General features: G+C 40.8%; 2 protein-coding genes across 2 annotated transcripts in view; both read left to right on the top strand.

The window, feature by feature from the left end:
• Positions 1 to 23,243, top strand: part of LOC126556462 (splicing factor 3B subunit 5) — a 334,510-nt gene that overhangs the window by 112,823 nt on the left and 198,444 nt on the right. The gene's annotated exons all lie outside the window — the stretch shown is intronic.
• LOC126568787 (neuroligin-4, X-linked-like) overlaps positions 1 to 23,243 on the top strand; it is a 74,742-nt gene that overhangs the window by 19,768 nt on the left and 31,731 nt on the right. The window contains exons 4-7 of the mRNA XM_050225415.1: positions 2,045 to 2,197; positions 15,981 to 16,175; positions 16,298 to 16,671; positions 16,759 to 16,904. Coding sequence (XP_050081372.1) covers positions 2,045 to 2,197; positions 15,981 to 16,175; positions 16,298 to 16,671; positions 16,759 to 16,904 — 868 coding nt within the window. The remainder of the gene's footprint in view (positions 1 to 2,044; positions 2,198 to 15,980; positions 16,176 to 16,297; positions 16,672 to 16,758; positions 16,905 to 23,243) is intronic.

Genomic DNA, 23,243 nt, shown 5'->3' with positions numbered 1-23,243 from the left:
GTCGGGGAACCCTCACCCAGCAGCAAAGTGGTAGTGGGGGAACCAAGGAACACGGCGGTGTTGCCAGATTTCGCCTAGAGCGTGATCCGGCGAAGTTGCAGCGTTGGAGACCTTACTTTATTGTCAGCCCTCGTATATAAACGTAATGATAAGTTGATTTTTAAACAATAATAAGTTTTTTTTTAAAGTTTGCTGTGCATCGGAGTAAATTGTATACTAAAGTGTTGAATGTTTCAGTTTGTTCAAATATGATCTAGAAATCGGTCTAATCTATTTATTGAATAAGAAATGTTCTGCATATCCGCTCACTTCAACATCTTTTCACTTTTTTTTAATATTATCTTGTGCAGTGCACGAATATTCTTTGAGGTAGGAACCAAGCGGATGTCTGGGAATAACATTTTTTAACAACTTCTAGTCAAAAATTCAAAATTCAGTGTGCAAACAAAGCAGCAGTGCAGCAGTGCAAGTAGTGCGACATAAGGCCAACCACTTTCATCGAATAGCTGGTTCACCATGGCAGAGGATGGGTCACTTGTTCCATTCGAATAGCTTGTGATTTCCCGTATGAATTAGGACCAATCCTGTCTAACTAGTACGTCAACGAGACTGATGAGATGGCTTCCAGTCAAAGCCAAGGTATCTCTTGTGTTGGAAAGAAACATCGTGTACATCTCAGTGACGTACCCATGTTTGAAAACTGTTGTGCAGGACATGGTAAGATTCCAATTTAGCTTAAGAGCTCGATTGAAGGTGAACTTTCCGTTTAAACGTCGTGGTTACATACGTCTGTCTCGTCACGCCTACAAAGAGCGTTTGTATCTCTTCAATCAGGAGATTCTCGAAAGTATTCAGGATTGGAACAATTTCTAAGGAAAACTGAACACAAGGTTTTGTGTTTCACAACGTTCTTATTTATGTGTGGTAGTAAACAGAATGTTATTATTTACGAAAATAAATAACGGCCGTTTTGATATTGATGACTGTGGACTGTGGTGCGATTACGACGTTTGCAAATGTCATAAATCAAGTTCGGGAATGACATAATCAAACTGTGTAAACAGATGAGTGATTAGTTTGTGCGAGTGTAAGTTCCAAGATCTTGATAATCTTTTAGTTTGAGCCGAATAAGCGCCATATGCGGGAGGTGTTGCTGTTTTTGTTTCGATCGAAGGAAACGGCTAAGCGCAAAAAAAATCATGGGGATCTCCCGGTCATACCCCAACATCATCGAGGTGATGATGATGCCCGAACATCTAAAGCTCGAAAGTTATGCTGAGTATTTGGTGGGACCAGGTCCGCGTCATCTACTACGAACTTCTGAAACCGGGAGAAACAATCACTAGTGAACGCTACCGGAAACAAGTGATGAGTTTAAGCCGAGCACTGCGTGAAAAACGACCCGAATACTCATCACGCCACGACAAGGTTATTCTGCTCCATGACAATGCTTGGCCACATGTTGTGCATCTGTTCCGATCCATGGTACATGGATTGGTTGACCAGCAATTCTCCTCCTATGAACAGATTCAGAATTGGTTGGATATCTGGATTGCGTCGAAAAACATATCATTTTTCCTAAAAAGAATCTGCGATTTACCTGAAAGGTGGAAGAAAGCAATAAATAATGATGAGCAATACTATTATCATTCCAAATTCTACAATAACAATAAACTCATGAAAAAGGCCGTTATTTATTTGCGCACTTAATACTTCAAGCTGAGGTGTTTAGTAGGAACAACCGTATTCGAGCTATAAAATGTTGTAGAAACATTATCTCAAAATTGACTTCTATTCGCTAAAGAGACAATACTCCAATGCGGAACCAATATTTTATAAAATATAAATATTAGAAAATAAAGCAATAAGACATCGAATTCTTATTGGGTCAATAGCTTGCTTGCTTGCCGTGACTTTCACTTTTAACAGTAAATGTACAGCACATGTCACGCAAAAACACAAATAAAATTATTTTTCTTCCAAACAACAAGGACACGCAATACTAACCAGTTCTCCACATTTCCATTCTCTTCTCGCACTGCAGGAAGCCGCGGATTAGAGGCACCCTATTCGATTTTCTTCTACATCCACGGTGAATCGTACGACTGGGGCTCGGGCAATCCGTACGACGGTTCGGTCCTCGCCAGCTACGGTCACGTCATAGTTGTTACAGTCAATTTTCGTTTAGGAATACTCGGTAAGTTATCTGTGGCCCATATTGCAACTTCCGCTTGATCTGCATGTTGATGTAAAGTTATCGCTTTCGCTCCATGATTGCCGCTATCACTTGTCTGCGAAACGAATTGTCTGTCCGCTAGGTACGAAGGGAAGATGCACTTTACAGCCGTCTGTTAGGCTCAACGTGAGCGCAAAACTGTGCAAATCGTTTCTACATGCATTCACGCACTTCTTGTAAGATACAAAGGCCGAAATAACAGTTTGCGAATGCTTTGGACCCGATATCGTTTATGCGCAAAGGATGCCGAGTTGGCAATACCGTGTTCAATGGTAGCCTCCAACAAGTCATCATCAACGTCATCGTTCATTAGTTCGAGCCAGCGTGCGGCACATATACGAACACATAAAACTAGCCACAGGAACCATGGGTCACAACTAACCTATTCGTAAATCTTTGTAGCGATGTCAGTGGCTAGCAATCGGTTAGTAGCTTTCAGCTTCAGCGTACACACTATCTCCCGCTCACTACCGTTCCCATTCCAAAGAAGGCTGTTTGGTTGTTAGTAGCGGAGTTCTAGTGCGCACCCGAACCTTGGAGCAGGATAATGAAAATTTATATTATTCACTGTGCTCCGAGCTAGCCGGGTGGTTTGATTCGTTTGTTTCCCGGTTTTCTGCCGCCTAAAACCACTACGCTAACCATCTGTCGGGTAGTGAGTGGTTTTTCGGGAAGGATTTTCTGCTTTAGTCACACATTTTTATTATGTTGCTCCCGTTATCCACCATTCCCGGAGTAATGGACCAGAGCACACAACCGTACAGTGAGCGTATGGTAGAAAAGTAACATATTTTAACCTCGATGTGCTTTATGCCTTTTTTGTTCTTTCGTACAATTATAGCATAAATCATTACTTATCAAAAGATTGAAATGGCAAGCCAGCCAAAAGAATCATTTTTCATGCATGTTTATATGCACGGCAAGGCTCGATCATCATCGGTGGTAGTGGTTGTGAAGTTTTATGGTTTTCGTTTTATGGTGTTATTAAATTTTTTTCCCGTACACTCTTGACGTGTTTTACGACACGAGTATATCATATACATGGAAAGTGTTCGCTTTGTTGTACTCTACGTGCACAATAAGATGATTATCTGCCCACTACAGTGCTGCAATTTTTCCTATTGTTACACAAACAATAAAAATAAAATTCATAGTAAAGCATGTTCATGTTCATGAATGTAAAAAGGAGATAGAAATTCTCACAAGAGTTGGTTTCGTTTGATTCTTCGTTTTTGTGTGTGGAAAACTCGTGCAATATTCGACCTGGCACAAACTATCGGTAGTAAAAATAGGTTTCATTTGATAAAGCAGCCCGCTTTCATAAAACACTGTGCTTCAACAACGATTATCTCTAATCCAACCCACTGCTCGACAGCTTCTCGCTCAAACGATGTCAAATAATACTTAAGTGTTGTTTGAAGCTGATGCATAAACCATTACACAGAGCTCCGAAAGCGCACTATCGTAACGCGGGAACGGAATGGTGGGTTTATTTGTAGAACAGGTAATAGAAGGTCTGCCCCAACCATACAGCAATCAAAACAAAACAAACTGCTCGCGCTGCACTGTATGCAAGACGGAAAGGTGGTGGCGAATACGCTATTCCCATGCCAGAAGTAAGCGCCAAACGAAACGATAAATAAATGCTGAAAAATGATTCCATCGATCTACAGCTGTATGCTGCAGCAATTTGCAATCGTAACAACATCCCACGGAAAATGGTTTGAATCTGGCGCACGTTACGCTTCGGCACGGAATTCAGTTCCCAGCTGCTGGCACGGTGCATGATTGGGATTCATTTCGTTATGGAATTATATTTATTGCATCGTACTACTTTGGTCATGATGCAGCAGACAAACGCACACTATCGATGGCGTAATCGGTCGCGGTCGCTTAGAATCGCAGGACGTTACACCATCCAATATGAAGTTTTGCACCGAACACGCACGTTTGTCGCAAATTGGATTCTATGTTTTTCCAACGGGTTCAATTTCGGGTGTATTTCAAAAATGTAATAAATAAACTATGCGAAGTTCGTGAATGTGTGAAATTCAAATGATACAATTATTTGAATTGCTAAGATTAGACAACGTTTTTCGTTTTTCCTAAAATTGTTCTACTGATCTACTAATAAGCTCTTAAATTCAGCATAATACAATTGAAATATGATAAGACTGCAACATTCTTCTATTACACTTGTAATGGTGAAATGAAATTGCTGTTGCCACGTAAAGGTAAAAGGATTCCTTGCCGAGTGAAGTATCACTATTAGCACTGTGATATTCACCACACTCTCTTTTTCTTATAAAAAACACATTTTTTGGGGATGAGCCACGACGTTAACTATGACTGTTTATTCACGACTGCTGGCCTCTGACTGCCTAATCCGGACTGTCCATTTTGAGTGGTGTCCGCGACTTTTTGTGGCTGATCGTCAAGGCTGATAAAGAACGGTGGTTCTTTATTTTACATGAAAGATTCAGGGACAAATCATGAGAATAATATCATGGAAAAAATGGCATCGTAGACGCGAACGAGAGATAGTAGAGATAGAGAAAGAGTGTGAAGGAGAGAGAGAGCGATCTGGCCCATCTATTACTTGCCCTGAGCAGAATATCCAGATCCCACCCGGACCGTCCTCCCGTAGTCAGGACTGACTATCCAAGTACGTGATATCTGCAGTCTAGTAAGTCATTCGATGGGTGGCTCGACCTTTTATGTTCGAGACCATCGATCCATCAACTAAAATTCCTGAGGTCAATGGGTGTGTTCATTTTTGTTTGTCTAAATACATATTGATTTTAAAGTGTGGAAAATTTCTCTTGTATTTTGATCTTGTCTATTTAATTTTGATTGGTTGTAGGCGGTTGCGCATGTTTGGTTTAATATTACGTCTGGATTATTATTCGCATACATTTTAATTTTTTACTTGACCTTGTTAATATTTTGCATAATAATTTGAATTATTGAATTCTAGGCATAATTAATTTAATTTGAATTATCTCCCAACAATGCTTGTGATAATCGGGGCGGCCCGGTGGTACAGGCGACAACGGTGCCGGTCTTCATTCGGCAGGACCGGGGTTCAAATCCCATCCGGACTGTCCCTCCGTAGTGAGGACTGACTATCCAACTACGTGGTATAGGAGAGTCTAGTAAGCCATCTGATGACCACCATGACCTTAGAAGTCGTTAAGCTTGTGGGAACTAAATTTGCTTGGTTCGGTTCGTTGAATTTTCCATCATATCTTTCGTATGCGTCTGTAGCGCATTTCTGAAGTTTGGTGCTTGTGGGAGCTACCTGTGATCAGTTCGGGTTTGTTTTGTTCTGAGCTCATAGAAATTTGATCATGTTCTGATTAACCTGTTATTCTAATATGCATGTTTGCATTTAATGTTCTAATAAGTTGTATGCAGCGTTTTTGCAGTTCGCACATACAATTGTGTGTAGGATTTATTGACCTCAATGTCAAGTTTCCCGATTCATCATGTTGAATTATGATGAAATTCAACAAGGGCCTATTTTATTACGATTGATACTCAAATCTCTTTGTCTCGCCTTTTTTTACTTAAAGAAATACCCGTACTGGCGACTTTACGGCAACATCCCGTCATACTTAATAATAAATCAATATACCCGTGCATACTTTTTCATGTAATAATTTGTGGTCAAGCAGCATTTCATCTCATATTATTTTTTTTTTTTACGTATAGTCTGAGCGAGCAGCAAACGCTTGACCTTTATTTTTTAGCAAACATAGGTTTTTTTTCAAATTTCAAATAAATTGTTTGTGGAGAAGTTCTTTTAACAAACCCAAATATGCTTATGACAATTATTTACTTTATTTGACTTTATTCGGCTTTATTTGTTATACGACAATTTATTTCTTGACATAAGTTGTACCCTCTGCGTATTGTCTGATCCCCGTTTTAGCATTACGCTATAGAACAGAAAGATTTAATCAAGTTGAATAATGCTTATAAGGATTAACTTACAAACGAAAGGCGTTCTTGACCTGCTGTTACAACCAGCGATACTGCTGTCAATCTAGCGCTGTCGTTTGATAACCCAACATCCTAACGTTTATGTATATACAGTACTGCACAAAAAAAATCATACGCGCAAAGTAAAAATGCTCTTTGAGGAGTATTTTTTTTATTTTTCAGATAAAAACCATGATTCCATATTCAGAATAATTTTGGTACATTAATTAAAGTTTTAAGAATTGCAGTGAAAAATATTGAAAATAGCTTTATATGCTTCCAAGAAGTTGCTATAGCCTTCAATTGCTTTTAAGCATGGACAAAATATATCATACACTTTAAAAACTTTTTTTTCTTGCCGTGATAATTAACTAACGTTCTTTCAGCACTGTAAAACTAGCAGCCCTGTGGTTTCTTTGGCTTTTATTGCGTCTTATGAAAAGTGTAAAATGTCAGGAAAACAAATTTCGCTCGATGTGGTTAAATCTGGTTATTAACGATCACAAAAAAGGAATTGCTTTCCGGAAAATTGCTGAAAAGTGTTCGATATTTATTGGAGCTGTGCAACATATCTGGAAGAAACAAGAAAACTTTGGAATTGTGCGCCACTTATCTGGACAAGACCGTCATCACGTGACGACTCGTCGTGATGATGCTAGAATAATTCGGCTGACGAAGCAAAACACTAAGTTGTCTTGCAGGGAAATTAAGGAAACGATGAATCTGGATGTCATTCGCCGTACCGTACGCCGGCGCCTCAACCAGAGTGGTTTGAAAAGTTGTTTGGCATCAAAGCGCCCTTTCATAAGCATGCAAAACAAACGGAAGAGATTGGAGTTTGACAAAAAGTACGCTGGAATGTCCATATACTTTTGGAAAAGCGTTTTGTGAAGCAATGAGAGCAAGTATGAGCTGTTTAGACAAAAACATCCAGGGTATGGCACAGATCAGGTGACGCACTTACGGAACTATACATTCAAAAGACGGTCAAGCATGGAGGGGGGGACCATATTGGTTTGGGGATCGTTTGCTTGGTCTGGAGTCGGAAGTTTGGTGAATATCAAGAGGATTATGACCGCAGATGTATATATTAACTTGTTGAATGAAAATTTGGAGGTTTCACTATTGAAAACTGACCTCGAAACAAATTACATTTTTCAACAAGACAAAGACCCTAAACATACGGCCCAAAAAAACAACAGCGTTCTTCAAATCTAACCAAATCCCCGACTCAATCTCCCGACTTGAATCCGATAGAGAATTTGTGGTGTTATTTGGACGATAAAGTCGACAAAACATCGATCTCCAACAAAAGACGACTATTCTGATATTTTGAAAACAGCGTAGGAGAAAATTGATCCAGAATATCTACGGAATCTCGTTGAAAGTATGCCTCGCGTATAGGAAGCGGTGCTGAAGGCACAGAGTGATCAGAACAAATATTTAGGGTTCAAAAATAAAAGGAGTTATTTGATATAAGCAAAACTTGTGAATAAGAAATCTGGAGTATGATTTATTTTGTCCATGCCGATCCTCATCCTTTCCTTAAAGATAGCATATATTTAGAAAGTCATGCGTATTCTAATAACTTCACTTTTACAATATTATTGCCTGATAATAGGGCAACAACTTTCCTTAAGGTAGCATTGTTGTAACTATTACATTGAAGGAAATATTTAACTTTTAGAGAGAATAGAGAATAGAATAGTTAAAGCGTATGAATGATTTTGTCCAGTACTGTATATGTATTCATGGTAATGGTTTACAATTTCATTGTTTAACGTTCCAGTTTGGAACGCAGCATTTATCCGCAGCATTTTTGTTTTTCTCAACTAAATTCGTAGTATTTACAATTTTTTAAAGATTTTGTTTGGCAACTTTGCAGCATCCTAACTATTCTGGCAAACGCATGAACGCAAGCATTCCGCCTCAGTTTAGAACTGTTTCAAAAATTAACAAATGGGTTGTCCGATACCATTTTCATGATATGGCCAGCCCAGTGGAGCTTGCCTTTTTTGGATTACCTCCAGTTAGCATTATTGTAGTGAACTCTTTAATGCCCTTCTCCGCATATGAAGCAAAGAATTCAAATAATTTTTCTCTGGAATGTGGCTAAAAAGGTTTCGTTAGTTTTGGTTAAATCTCACGTCTTAGCGGCGTCTGTGAGAATTATACATGTTCTATACAGAACTAGCCACATCCATTGCGACAAACATTTTGAGAGATGTTACTCTATAGTAGGACCAGCTGGCAGTCAGCATTATCTATGAAGTCACCGATGCAGGTTTTGTCCCCGGTTGACCCAGTTTAAGGTTTTACCATAATTTAGATTTACGCCTCGTATATCGAAGTCGTAAGTCGAAGTAATTAAAAAATTATAATCATTTTGATTGAAACTTGTTGCAATAGTTAATAAGTCATAGTTAATCTCAATATTTAAATCATTTTTAATGAAATAGTGCTTCGTTTCAACCTCAAATCATACAGACTTGTTTAATACTTGAGATAAGAACAATAACATGCATAAAATCTTAAATATGTGACATTAATATTTCACTGTGCACATGGTTCTGCTATGGAACTGGCCATTAAATATTGCTGTTAAATTTACTTCAAACAATTTTAACATAGGAATCTTAATGCAAGATCAATAATACAGAATAATCATCATGATACACTGCCACCATTGTAAATACTCGATTTCTATTCATATCCAGAATTCCTGCTAACCTTACCATCGATAATCGACAGCATCAATTTACATTCTTTACAACCATTAGGAAATTGAGCGACCTCATTCATTCAAAACGCTCAAACGCTTCGGTTGAGGTTGACGAATGAGTACAACAACAAAAAAATACTCAAATACATTCCATATTCCATTACAGCTAACACAGTTTTTCCATCCAACATTCCGCCATCCCCAACGGGTCGCCTTTTAACCAATAACCATGTCCTTTACGCAGTACCTTTCCACAATCGCACACGTGATAATGTACGAGCTGTCTGTCTCCAGCTGTGAGCTGTGATTCACTTGATATGAGTGTGTGTTTATCCTTCCTTTGCTCTCTTACAATCGCTGATAACACACCAGCAGGGAACTTTGTCCATCGACCGTAAGTGAGACACAAATATTTATAGCTGACTAGGGCCATAGACTTGCCATAGACACACTCACACACAGACGCGTACATTGCATTGCAACACGAACGTTCACGATAAAGCCTACGCCTTTGGCTTTCAAATTTCGAATTCCATACGCGTGCCCCAAGGATACTCGTAATGCTCTCATCTAAACACCTATTTTTCTTGCTAAAAAACCGACATTCGGTTGCTATGTGTGTGAGGCGATTGCGGTAAGACTACCCACGGTGCAAAGGTGAAAACGAAACCATCCAGCACCAAGTCCGCCGGTCGCACGCACCCCTGCACGGTGGATGCCTCCTGTGGTGAGGATCTTCATCTTCAGTTTCGGCAAAGGATACCAAAACTGTAGTACTACAGATTATGAAATGTGAAAACGACCGAACGATGGCGGCTGTGGACGTAGCAAAAAAAGAAAAAAGGAACACAAAATAAAAACCATCATACACGCACGAACTGCCTCATGTGCGAGAAAAATCCTAAACCTCATCGCAACCCAACAATAATCTCGCAAAAGAGACTGCATTTGAATTGACGTGTAATTTAACCGCAGGTGTTCCGACACCTTCAACCTTCTATCGGAAGACGAATATTGCACAATGGTGCTTCTGCACACCGTTCACACATGTCGTGCCCGTGCTGGTGTGGTATTTTGCTTTGGAAAAACGATCCTTTAGGCGCTTTCGCGCTTTACAAAGTGTCTATGAGAGGGTGCATTAAGGTTAATGGAGAGTCGAATTTTTTATGCGATATTGTTTGTAAATTGAAATCGATTTCCGATATGATGCGCCGTTTTTTGGTTGGTTATTATGGCTATTGATAAATATCATGTTGTTGTTAAGAAAGATACATAGGAAGAGTTGCTAATGTTTGTTACAAAATTTAATATCAATATATGCAATAAACAAGTAGTTCTATGTCAAGGTATCCTGTTCGTCCACTAATGGTTCCAAATTTTTTTTTTTAAATGAGTGGAATTTTTGCTGCTTTATTTTTTTCTGGCTGTTTTTAAGTATGTAACACAAACAAGATGACCAGCGGGCGTCAAACAACAACGGTGGTTTTTTCCATTAACTTATAGAGGCTTTGAGGCTGGGCTATTGCAGATAGGTCTTATCTATTTTTAAAAGTTATTCTTCTTCTTGGTGTAACGACCTCAAAGGTCATGCCGGCCATCGAAAAGGCTTTCTACTAGACTGCCGATACCACGTAGTTGGGTAGTCAGTCCTCACTACGGGGGGACAGTCCGGATGGGATTTGAACCCCGGTCCTGCCGTTTAAAGACTGGCGCCGCTGTGGCCTACTCCACCGGGCCGCCCCCTTTAAAAGTTATTACTACTGTCAAAAAGTTTATGGCAACGGTGACGGTCTTCACACTGCAGGACCGGTGTTCAACTCATTTACGGACTGTTTTCTCGTAGTGAAGACTGACTATGCAACTACGTGGTCATCAAATCAGAAGGTCTACTAAGCCATTAGTTGGTCGGTGTGTCCTTAAGACAAGAAAGAAGAAGAAGAAGAAGAAGAAGAAGAATACCAAAAAAACTCCTTCATTTTTTTTATTTTCAATTTTCATCTATTTTAATGACAGATTTTTGTTTTCTTGCTCACCATTCTTCAAATCCTTTCCCTCAGCTAAACTTCACATCAGATCGGAATGAAGAAACCTCAATAAAAAGAGCGCTTGGCTCATGTGTATCATATCTTAGGCTCCGTAAAATTGAACAATATGACTGATCAACTTCATTTTTAAGCATGCTCGGGTTAGGGCAAAGAATCAGAATCAAATGCCTTATTAATAATGTTCATTGTTCATTAGATTATGGTCGTACATTATTATTTTACATTATATTTTATTATATTTATTGGTTCATTATCTGGCTGAAGGCTTTACAATATGAACTTACATAAATATCTTAAAATTACCCAAAGGATAAAGAAAATTAAAAATTAAGTAAAGTAAGCGCACATACCAAACGAAAACAACAACTTGCTGATGAATTAGATAAGACGTGTACAAAAGGATGAAAGGGATAAGTGACAGTCAAACGTGTGACAAGAGGTGTTGAAGCGGGAAAGTACACGAAGTAGAGGGTTATTTCGACCAGCAGCAGTGCGCCTGGCAAGGATGAGAAATGAAAGGCGGACATAAAACAGGAACGAGAAAAAGAGCACTGGAGCTTCGATGCAATTAAGAAGGAAGGAGTCGATGATAGAAATTTGGGAGAATGAGCAGCGATCTTCCAGCGTATCAAGACCAAGAAACCGACACCTCGATTCGTAGGTGGGAAATGCAGAGGCTGGAACACAAAGTATTCTGAATGTAGCAAATCTGAAGAAGGACGTGCTCTGAACGTCCTCAATAAGTTGGATGTGTACTTTGGCAGTGGGGGTCCAAACCACTGAACAATATTGCAACAACGATCTGACCAGTGAGTAGTAGAAAATCCGCAAACAGAGAGGGTCACGAAAATCAAGAGCAACACGTTTAAAAAGATCAAGAGACCTCTGTGCTCTAGTAACTCTAGAGTCAATGTGAGACGTGAATGTTAGAGAACTAACAAACATATCGTCAAGGTCCATAACAAACAAAATGCTGTTGAGCATACGGCGGAGAGCCGTAATATACAAATATAAATAAATAAATTTAGTTGTTTAATCTGCTTCGCTTTGCTTGCTGCTTTAGGATGTTCCATTTGCAGAAATGATCAGAAGACCTCTCGGAGAAGGAAAAGGAGGACTCTATCTCAAATGAAACCTAAAATTACAACGTTAAAATGCAACATGTTGAAAAATAATCAAAGAGCAGAGCTTTCGTTTATTCTTTCAAAGCAAACACAAAGATCATAATCAAATAAATTATAACATTCATTACGAATGTAGCACCAAACATAAAAAGGCTGGCAGATGTCCAGCACGTTGATATTTCTCGAGATAAAACAAATTTGATATGGAAACTTCAAAATCGTCAGTAAAACAAAACTAAGTTACACACATCAATTTACATGCGCAAAGCAACACGAAATACTCACTTTATGGATTGCTGTATAGATATTGCTAATATATTTCATTCCTGTCTGTAAATATTTAATAATGAACACAGATATGACCAAGCACACACACACAGACGGTCAAAAAGGGATAGGAACGAATAGAATTTTATTCCACATGCGACAAGCTGGTAGTTTAAAACTAGCAAAATGAATTACATCATAAAGAGTGCAACGAGACTGCACCTGCACTGTACGGTTGCCAAACATTCATCGATGTTGGTTGTTATGGGAATGACAAACAAGCGACCAAACAAAAAAAAAAAATGAAACCTTGCCCCACGTTCAGTGGCAACATAAAACATCACCCAACTGCTTGTAAATCATGGCTAGCATCGATTGAAAACCCCGCGCTGCATATGACTCAAAGCGGCGCGATTTTTCCAACGCGAAAGGTGATTCGCATTGGAACGGTAGAAAGAATTCAGGGGAAAAAAACACATCGAACGGACACTCCTGCTCGAACCCCGTGGAATCACTGCTGCGAGCCGGTGTTACTATCACGGTGTATGCAAATGGTGCATTCCATTAGATGAACGTACCAATGCAGTGGGTGCATTTTTCCACCTGATGTCATATGCAATGATTGCAAGGCTGAAGCGAAATTCTGGGAAAAAAGTTCTAAAAAAGAGCAACATAATATACATAGACACAAACACACACACGCACATATATAACATCATGATTATACATCTGTATGTAACGATGCAGCTGCACAAGAAAAATAACGCTTCGTGCCGGACGGTGTCCCTTGGGGGGGAGCGGATTCGGCAGAGCTGGGAGAGTTTTATGACTTACCGGTTGGGCGAAAGTCTGCTGAAACTATCGAGTGTGTCGTTTGATTTATGCGGTTCAATAATCGAATTTATTCGCTCTACCCGATCGTTTCGCTTCAATGAGGATGTTTCCCGCGTTTCCAGGGAGAAGGAAGCAATATTTAGTGCTGTGCAGGTTCCAAACTGCACCGTGCAAAACGAAGAGCGGCAAAAAAAGGAATTGAAGGGTGTTTTGTTTACTTTTCACTATGAATTTTCCATAAATCAAGCATACTGTTAGTTGGATGGAGCGTTATGACAGAAGAGCACAGAAGGGAACTAGGAAAACTAACGCTCCCAGACCATTCGTTAGAATCGATCCCGAACGAGTCAATAAATAAACTCCCTTCTCGAGGTTGCAGGGATGCCTTTTATGCTCATTTCCCATCCACCCGGTCTACCATTGAAATTAGATTAACGCGTTCCGGAGGATTTCTTTCTGCTATGCCGCGAATTGTTGCGATAAGAAAGCGATTGTTTCTTATTTGCACGCAACATAATGGCCCATGGGGAGGACAAAGCGAAGCAAATGCCGCAATCATGCCTCGGAATCGGAAGCAATCGATCGAACAGGATGTTCCAAGGATGCCACTAGAGCGGGGGTCAGCTCAGTCGAGCATCTTCACCTTTTGTTCAATGATGCTAGTGAGCATATGTTTACCTAGAAGATTACCATTTATCAATTTTATGAGTCCAGTGAGCCCTCCAAACCAGTCCTTACTACGTTCTTGTCGGCATCTTCCGAAACATCCAGTGGGTGAGGGCATGAAATGGATTGGACCTGTGACTCTGTTAGCTTCACCCGAGGACCAAAGGTAATCAGTAGATAAACATCGAAGGAAATGGTTTATTTGTTTTATCGCCCGGTGGTTCGTTCGATCTCTTCTTGGCTTCTCCATCGCAATCTCACCCCTAATGCGATCACGTACATCTTGAATGCGACTGGCCAGGATAGCACAAAACAAGCAACAAAAAAAACGACAGACGAATGCTCCATCAATCGACAGAAGGGTGTTGGAAGTGACAAAAAGTAAAGCGGCGCTTTGGTTTTTGGTTGAATAATTGAATGTACCATTTTTTCTGTGGAGTTTTTTTCTTTCCTTAGTTCTAAGAAGGATGGTTTGCGAGAACGATTTTTATAAGCGGATGGTCAGATAAAAGGAAGGACCGGCGAAAGACCGAAATTTCTAACTAATTTCCTAGAAAATGTATTTTACTCACAATTAAACACAATGCGCTGCAAGAACTTCCATATGATGACAGATTCTTTGCGTCAATTTTATTATTAGTTAGTATTACAATTATTTATTATCATCATCTGCTACAACTGTGCAGGCCCGGAATAAGGCAATTAATAGGGAGAAAATACCTTGATACACTTTCATACAAAATTGTTTTTATAACATAGCTCTCGGGGAGGCTCGGTGGTATAGGTGACAACGGCGCCGGTCTTCAAACGGCAGGACCGGGGTTCAAATCTCATCCGGAGTTAGTCATTCCTCACCGTAGTGAGAACTGACTAACCAACTACGTAGTATATTGGTAGTCTAGAAAGCCATTTCGATGGCCGGCATGACCTTAGAGATCGTTAAGCCAAGAAGAAGAACATAATTCTCACAGGCGGTGTTGACAACAATGTAGAAAGCCGCCATATTAAAATATAAATAAAACATATTGATTATTTAGTTAAAACTACGGAACATAAGGTTAAAATAATTAGCAACGATTGATTTTTGAATCTTTTGCGAAAGTTCTTAAAGAAGCAAGTAAATTATTAGTTGAAATCAGCTATTTTATTTTTAAAATATGATTCAGGGACACGAACAAAACCTTAAAATTAATCGCCTCCACTACCAAATCGAGTGTTTTTCTTGATTTAAAAAATAGTAACAGAACTCCTTTTACCGCTGAAACGACCTTTTTTCCAGAGATTAGCAGCAGTAGAGTTCGAATTTTGTTGTGTGTATGTAAATGCTCGCTTTCGGATAGGAATAATGATTTCCACGCGATATACGCGAGACCTATTGCGTTGGTAGAAATGTTGCTCAAGAATATACCGAGAAGTCTTGGACCTGCAATTTATGACATTCTTGACTTCAGTTATATTTTGCTTGACAATCAATGTTGCATGGCGGTGATCTTGGCGGTGGGATTTAATGCCGATCCCTCCGAGTTGGGATTTGAGCATAAATCATACGCACAATTTCAACTATAATGAATAACCTTTTAATATTTTTGGCAATTATTTAACACTTAACAGAGCTGATGGAGCTACAGGGAACCAAGGAAACGAAGCAATTACAACAAGCTATGTATCAGAAAAAAATTATTTGAAAGGTCTTTATACTAAATCTCCGTGACACCACGGACAACCAATTCCGTAGTCTGCGTGAAGTAAAGAGCAACATCATCGCAATCAAAACACCGCATAAATTAAGCTGCAAGCAGTTATGCTTCGTGTTAAATTTTAAATCAAATCCTTCCGTCTTACAATTTTAGGCGATGGGTCGCATTAATACCAATGTTTTATTTTGCTGCAAAAAAACAAAAACAAAACCCCCCGTTTGCCCGAATATCTTTTCAAAGGGACATAATCTCATTAGACGTGACAGCAGAAAAGGATTCGGTAATGCTGTTGTGACAAGATAAATGTTGTGATTTTCTAAGAAGTTTATCTTATTGCCACGCTACTACTTCTTTGTCCTAACGGCGATCCCGGTACGGTACGGGACTTTCCTTCTGTTTTCGTAGGTTTTCTAAAAACTCGTGCCTCACTGTCACCCGGTTCCGGCGGTAATCTAGGATTAATGGACATCATTCTCGCTCTGCACTGGGTTCGAGATAACATAGCGTCGTTCGGCGGTGACCCGAAGCGCATCACCATCGTCGGTCACGATACGGGAGCGGCACTCGCGAATCTCATCCTTATCTCCAAGTCCGGAAAGGGTACGTCATCATCCACGTAGCGTGATGTGCTTTTTTTAGCAGTTCTTTCGGATGTCCATCGTTTCGTATTGAAGACACTTTCTTATCACGCTTTTTGTTTGCTCTGTATTAAACTTCGGAAGGTTTGGTGCAGCGGACGATACTGCTGAGTGGGTCGGCACTCAGCCCGTGGGCACTCATCCCGGACCCGGATGCGATACGGCTAGAGGTGTCTCAACAGATGGCGTGCCATCTTGTCCCCGGTCGGAATGGTCGCAAACCTTCGACGGATGACATTACCGAATGTCTGCGGGATAAGCCGATCGAGGCGCTCATGGGCGTACGGTTGACCAGCGTTCGGTTCATGCCTTCCTGGGGACCTTTCCTGCCACTGGAGGACTCGATGGATCCGGAGTTTGCGATGGAACATTCGGGCGAAGGATTCATCACGAGCGAACTAATGCTAGGGATGAGCACCACCGAAAGCTACAATGACTTCAGCGCGTCAGACATACAGGTGAGCAGCAATGAAATGGAGGCGCTATTTGGTGGCGTACATTGAATGGTTTCTGCTACACTTCACTACACTTTGCACCTTTTGCAGTACGGTCTTGAGGAGGATCAGCGAAACAGGTTACTGCGGACGTACATTCGCAATGCGTTCACGTTTCATCTGAACGAGATATTCTCCGCCGTTCGGAACGAATACACCGACTGGGATAAACCAATCCAGCATCCAATCAATATCAGGTAGGTAATTGTACCACCAATCTCACCCAACGGGATGGGCTTATCGCTCGGCATGGGTCAATGTGTGCAGCCACATGCCGGAGGTGTGCCAGGTTGAACCGTCCGAAAGGGTATAAGTTCTGTGGTGATTGAAATTTGGTGTTCCTTTTGGGAATTGATGGCTGTGATTCAAATTGCTAATGTTTGTTCTGCGGTCTCAGAGAAATCAATTGATTTGAGATCCGCCGAGAATTGTAAGGAGAGGTGAGGCGAGGCTAACAAATCTTTAGACACAAATAGACGAAAATTAATGCACCGCAATCAAATATTCGAAACCGATAGACCGCTGTACTTGAATGTCTTGAAAAATATTCTGTTCAATTTACGTCTAGCAGATAAATAGGACAATGGAGTGTACTTGATTACAAACAAATAAGATTTGGCTAATAAGCACAACAACATGTGATTCAAATTTTCAATCCTGCTCCTATAAAAGCTGCCTGATTAGGTTGTAATCTATTTAATACCTGTAGTGCAATATTATTAGAATGCGTTTCAAGCCCAACCTTGCTTCCATGGCCCATTATCGAGTAGCTGTGAATGTCACCTGCATTCAATTCCAGCTCCACCTGTCGTCACCCTTTCTTGGTTTCCCAAAAGCAAAAGAAATATAAGTAAATTTTCAAAATTGGCCCGAACAACGCAACTTGCCTGTGGAACACGTTTACCCAAGTCGCGCCGTTTGATAAAAGTTTCAGGGTGGGATTTTCACCGAAAACGGACGTGATGCGTTTGCGAAACAATCGCAAACGAAACGGAACGGATATGAAATTGGAACGGAATGGAAAATGAAAATTGCTTCCCCAAGTGTATGTGTGCGTATGTGTGCAATGCTGTGTGTTGATTCTTGGGAAATAGATGGAATTCAATCGGGTGCCCTGTGAGTGGGCAAAAAACTGGGCAGCCGTTTCGTTTTGCTCTCTGCACCCATGGGGAAAAAGATGGCTTCCTCCATGCGGGACGAAGAGCATAGCTCGTTCCCATTTTTCGCATGCGTGTGTGTGTGTGTGTGAGAGAGAGAGCGGCTCCTCACTTCGACTGCACCTTCACTGCCACTCTCTTCACTAAATCCAGCGCGTCACGGAAATAGTAAAGCGAGACTTTTGATTCTAAATTGGATTTTGTGAAATTTTAATTCCCAACATGAGATTAAACCTTCTCACAACCGAAACCGATCGGACCTGGGGCTGGTTTACCAAAACCCCTTGAACTAAGCGGGGGCGGAAGGAATTTCCGGTGCGCTGCGGGACTGGTGGTAATTTCGCATCAGCAGAAGCATGTAGCTTGTGTGTTAAGTGGTATGATTGTCGGTAGTCATGGTTTGATAAAATGGTGATCCCACAACAGCATTGGCCCAGATTTGCTCTGCTTTCCCTCGCTCCTAGCCTTAGACCGTCGTGTGTCCTTACAACCGGTGTACAATTAGAAGAAGTATTTCAAGCTATATGCTCCATCTCGGATGTGCTCGACTCGACGAGGGACCAATGGTAATAATATTATTTTAAACATTTTACCCGATAGCAGCAACCAGTCCCGGAGGACGATTTTGTGTAATCAGCCATAGCGGAAGATTTCCGAAACTGAAAAGCTCCCCGAGGTCGAGTTCGCCCACCAATGCGAATGCACATCCTTCGGGAGCTTTGGCATGCATGTAGGGCGGCAAAAGAGACAGCTCAAGCGTCAAACCATTACGTCCCGTAACCAACTGCGCAGTTTGGACCGAAGTTGAACGAATGTGTCCACAAAACACGTGTATTTTCCCCCCGAATGACAGTAGTCTCCTTTCTTTCGTACGGTATGTTTATGCCATTGCTGTACAGAAAAGCATTTCGATTTGATTATTACGTACAGCACTTCAGACCAGACCGGGCAAGGCATGGGGATGGACAATGTCACCCTCAGCTGTTGCAAAGCGGATGAAAATGAGGGAGCCAATTAATACCGTGAAATAGGATTAGTTATGTAGCTCGTTTCGAAGTGTGCGGACTTGCTCGCAATGAAGTGGACGTGTATGGCTGATTGGATGATGGATTTCCGTGCTGGGGTTGGCATATTACTCCCTCCCCTTATTGCACCATAGCCTATTTGCCATGCATTAAACCATTCGTTGCTGTGTATGCACCGCACTTCACGAGCTTCATTTTATGGTCCGTTGTCGTATTGATACAGTAAGAGTATTAATAATTTTCAACTCGATAATTTACCCTCCTCATTTTACCCGTCCACCTAGGGACACCTGGAGTTAGGAGAGTGGGCCTCCTGCAGTGTGTACAGTTGGGCTTGAAGTTAGTCATTAATCGATCGATAAATTAGAAATCGCTTCACCCCCGGTGTCGGTGGTACGAATTCCGTTGAGCAAATAACAATTTGGACGAACATTTCACGCATCATTGTTCAGCCGCTGCGAGCCATCTGATGGTGGTGGTGGTGATGGTGAATCGATAAACGAGCGAATCGAAAAATAGATGAGCTAACGTGATAACAAAGTGCCAACGCTTTATGGCTTGGCCAATTATAGGCGATGGGTTGGAATTTGGTATTTAAGCGGATTTACTGATCATTTATGTTTGTTCGATGATGGAGTAGTTTTGGGAAATGATGGCCTTCATTATGGGTGCAGGCTTGTTGAATAGAATGCAGTTCTTCAGTTTGCGAAATTTTAAGCACACCATGTTTTACACTAGCCTTCATATTAACACTACCCCTGCAGTACTTCATGGCACAAACGCATGTTCATGAAGAGCCCCGCATGAACATGCGTAAATAAAAAAACGGCCGATTTTTCAAGAGTTTATTTTACTCGTGGCATTTTTATTTGTAGAATATGGGTCAATCAAAGTATTGGCCATTATTATTTATTACTTTCTTCAAACTTTCGGATAAATCGTGGATTCTTTTTCAAAAACACGATACGTTTTTCGAAGCAGGTATTCCAGGTATTCAACCAATTCTGGAACTGTTCATATGAGGAGAAGTGCTGGTCAACCAATCCATGTACCATGGATCGGAACAGATGCACAACATTGTCATGCAGCAGAATAACTTTGACGTGGCGTGATAAGTATTCTGGCCATTTTTCACGCAGTGTTCGGCTTAAACTTATCATTTTCTTCCGGTAGCGTTCACCAGTGATTGTTTCTCCCGGTTTCAGAAGTTCGTAGTAGATGACGCCGAGCTGATCCCACCAAATACTCAGCATGACTTTCGAGCTATGGATGTTCTACCGATCTGAGGATGTATGACCGGGGGATCTCCATGATTTTTTGCGCTTAGGATTGCTGAACAAAATCCACTTCTCGTCTCCCGTCACGATTCTGTGCAGAAACCCCTTTCTGTTGTGCCGCTGGACCATCAATTCACACATGAAGAGTGTGCGTTCAATGTCCTAAGGCTTCAACTCGTGTGGTTTCCATACCTAATATATGATATACAAGATCTTCTTGCATTTGACAGTAATTTTCCGCCAGTAAAACCGTTCTTCGTCGGCGAACGTTAAGTGCCTTTCTTCACGTTGAGCATCCTCCACGGTGGAATTACCGCTACAAAAGCGTCGAAACCAATCCCGACACCTGTTTTCGCTTAGACCAGCATCGCCGTAAACACTACGCTTCGGCTGCCGTTTTTTTTCGCTCGGAATAAAAACAGCAACACCTTCCACATATGGCGCTTATCCGGCTCAAAATCAGAAATTTTCAAGAACTAGGAACTTTTGCTCACTCGAAATAATCACTTATCTGTTAACACAGTTTGATTATGTCATTCCCGAACTTGATTTGTGACGTTTGCAAACGTCAAAATCGCGCCACAGTCTACAGTGGCCCCATCGATTTCAAAACGGCCGTTATTTATTTGCGGATCTTATAGTTTAATGGATGTTACTTTGTAACATTATTGAATAATCGTCAAAGAATTCTTTGGTGGCGAGCAATTTTTGTGTAAGACTCTTGAAGGAATTGGTGTTTTGCGACTCAGAATGAACATAGTGAAATACAATCAATTATTGAGTTGTTCAGTATCTAAAGTCTCATTTTCTGAAGTTTTAACGGTTTGTTTAATTTTCTAACTACATGTCATCCAGATAACATCAGAATAATCGTCGATCCTGAATGTTGGTAGATTGCTAATTAGTTTCAAAAGTCTTTGAGTCAAATGATTCCTTTCGTGGCGGCACGGTGAAGGATGCGACAACGGTGCCGGTATTCATGCACAGTAGGACCGCGGTTCAAGTCCTATCCAGACCGTCCCCCCGTAGTGAGGACTGACTATCCAACTACGTGGTTTCGGTAGTCTAGTAAGCCGGTCGATGGCCGGCGTGATCTGGAAAAATCGTTAAGCCAGGAAGAAGAAAGAGATTTTATTCGTGTCTTTTAACAATCTACTTTAAGATTCGGAATAAAAGTGATAAATAAAAAGATATATGCTGATGTTGTGAAATGATGCATACGAAAATCGTTAGTTGGTTGAAATTTAGAAATGTAACTAATGCGTTGAGCGAAACAAGCTATTTTTTGTCATTGTTTTGTGTGGTGCCTTATCTATCTATTCGAATAAACAAAAGATGAAAGAATCCAATCGATGATTATTGTGTTTCATTAAATAAAATCCACAAATAACTCTTACCAGTGTAATCATTGCTGCTTTCAATGTGGAACAAAAGTTCCAGCTCATCAAACGGCACAATCAAACTTTGCAATTAAAATAACAAATTACCTACCGGGCAACCCGGGAGTCAGCTATAGGACTAAATGATGCGCAAGAGTCAAAGCAAACGAACAATGTCATGTACAGGCACACTCACACACTAAGGGAAGCGGCTAATCCACCATGAGTGGCCAGTTTTGTTCGTGATGTGAATAATTCCGGCTCATTTGTCACACGCTACCGGCACACTCGCGCCACACGCGTACACGCGTGCGAATTAAACGCGCCCAGTCAGTCTGCTTATTGCGGCAATAAATATTAATACCCATTTTTTCCCACCGAACGGCTATCCGATCGGAAAAAATTGAACTTTATATAGGCATGCCAAAACAAAACAAAAAATGAAAGGGGGGAAACAACATGTAGGCATCAATAATGATTGGGTATAAAACTTTGCTGCCCAAGGCATGCGAAAAGCTAATCGAGTAGGGTCAGTATGAGTGAGAAAATAAGCGTACAGCTTCCGCACAAAAAGTGAACAGTGACTGAAACTCATCAATCAGCGGCTTGTGATAAAAATTATTACTAGCACTCGATCGCGCGATGTAGAGAAACAAGGAGAAAGAGAGAGAGAGAGAGAGCAAGAGAAAGGATGATAAAGAGTGAGGAAAGGAAACAGAGAGGGAGAGAGAGTAGGAAAAAAATAGGAAATGGCCGTCCGGTACAGATTTGGGTTAACTTCCGGATCAGATCGATTCACCGAAGGGATCATCTGGGTCTGGCGTTGGGCACGGTGGTCGTGAGGGCGTGAAATGAGTTCTTGTCCTTCGTCACGATAATGGTGTACCCAACCGAGGGTAGTACGCCGAACGGACCGTGTGCTGCGAACCTGAACGAAACCATTTTTCCGATGCGCATAAATTGCCAATGAGTATGAGGACCAATGACTTTCGTCCGATGAGGTATCGTACTATGGTGCAAACTCGAAGCTGAACCTCATAAAAAATGTATAAACCACCTCTTTAAGAATTGGTTCACCTTTTGTTCAGCATACGTGGATGAGTTTATGAGTGTCGAAGTATGGTTTTGTCACGCAAGAGCAGGAACAGAAAATTGACTAGCAATATATATGTGTAGCTAAATATTAGTCTGAGTATGACGCTTTGCATTGGAGGAATTCAAGTTCAACGCACGTAGCACATGATAAGTGATGTTTATTTCATTAGGATTTTTATTTAAAAACTTTGTCAATTCCGTAAGACGTATTGACATCGCTCGAGCAATGTCAATCGTATTTATAGACAACTTGACATAATCACGACATCCCTGTCGGTGACAACAAATGAAGCATTTCCTTTGGGGGAGATCCTCAAACCGTGAAGCTCTTTAAACAACAGCAAAAAATCCATCTTCATTCAATTCAGTCCATCACTTCTGCCTCTGTTAAGCATGCGGTATGGAATAAAGATGTCTGGCAGTATTTATTCTATCGATACCACCACAATGCATGTGTCAACTGTCATCTGCGAGGTTGTTCTTTTACCACTGCTGACAGAGAACGAAGCAAAAAAAAAAAAAAAACAACCGCAGATTGAAAATTTTCCTCCATTTCACGATCCCTCAGATGGAGAAACATTGTTTCGATGATGAGCAAGAAAG

Source organism: Anopheles maculipalpis, chromosome 2RL, assembly GCF_943734695.1.
Source record: "Anopheles maculipalpis chromosome 2RL, idAnoMacuDA_375_x, whole genome shotgun sequence".
NCBI classification, from domain to species: domain Eukaryota; kingdom Metazoa; phylum Arthropoda; class Insecta; order Diptera; family Culicidae; genus Anopheles; species Anopheles maculipalpis.
The sequence above is the reverse complement of the archived record's forward strand: the minus strand, read 5'-3'. Positions and strand labels throughout refer to the sequence as shown.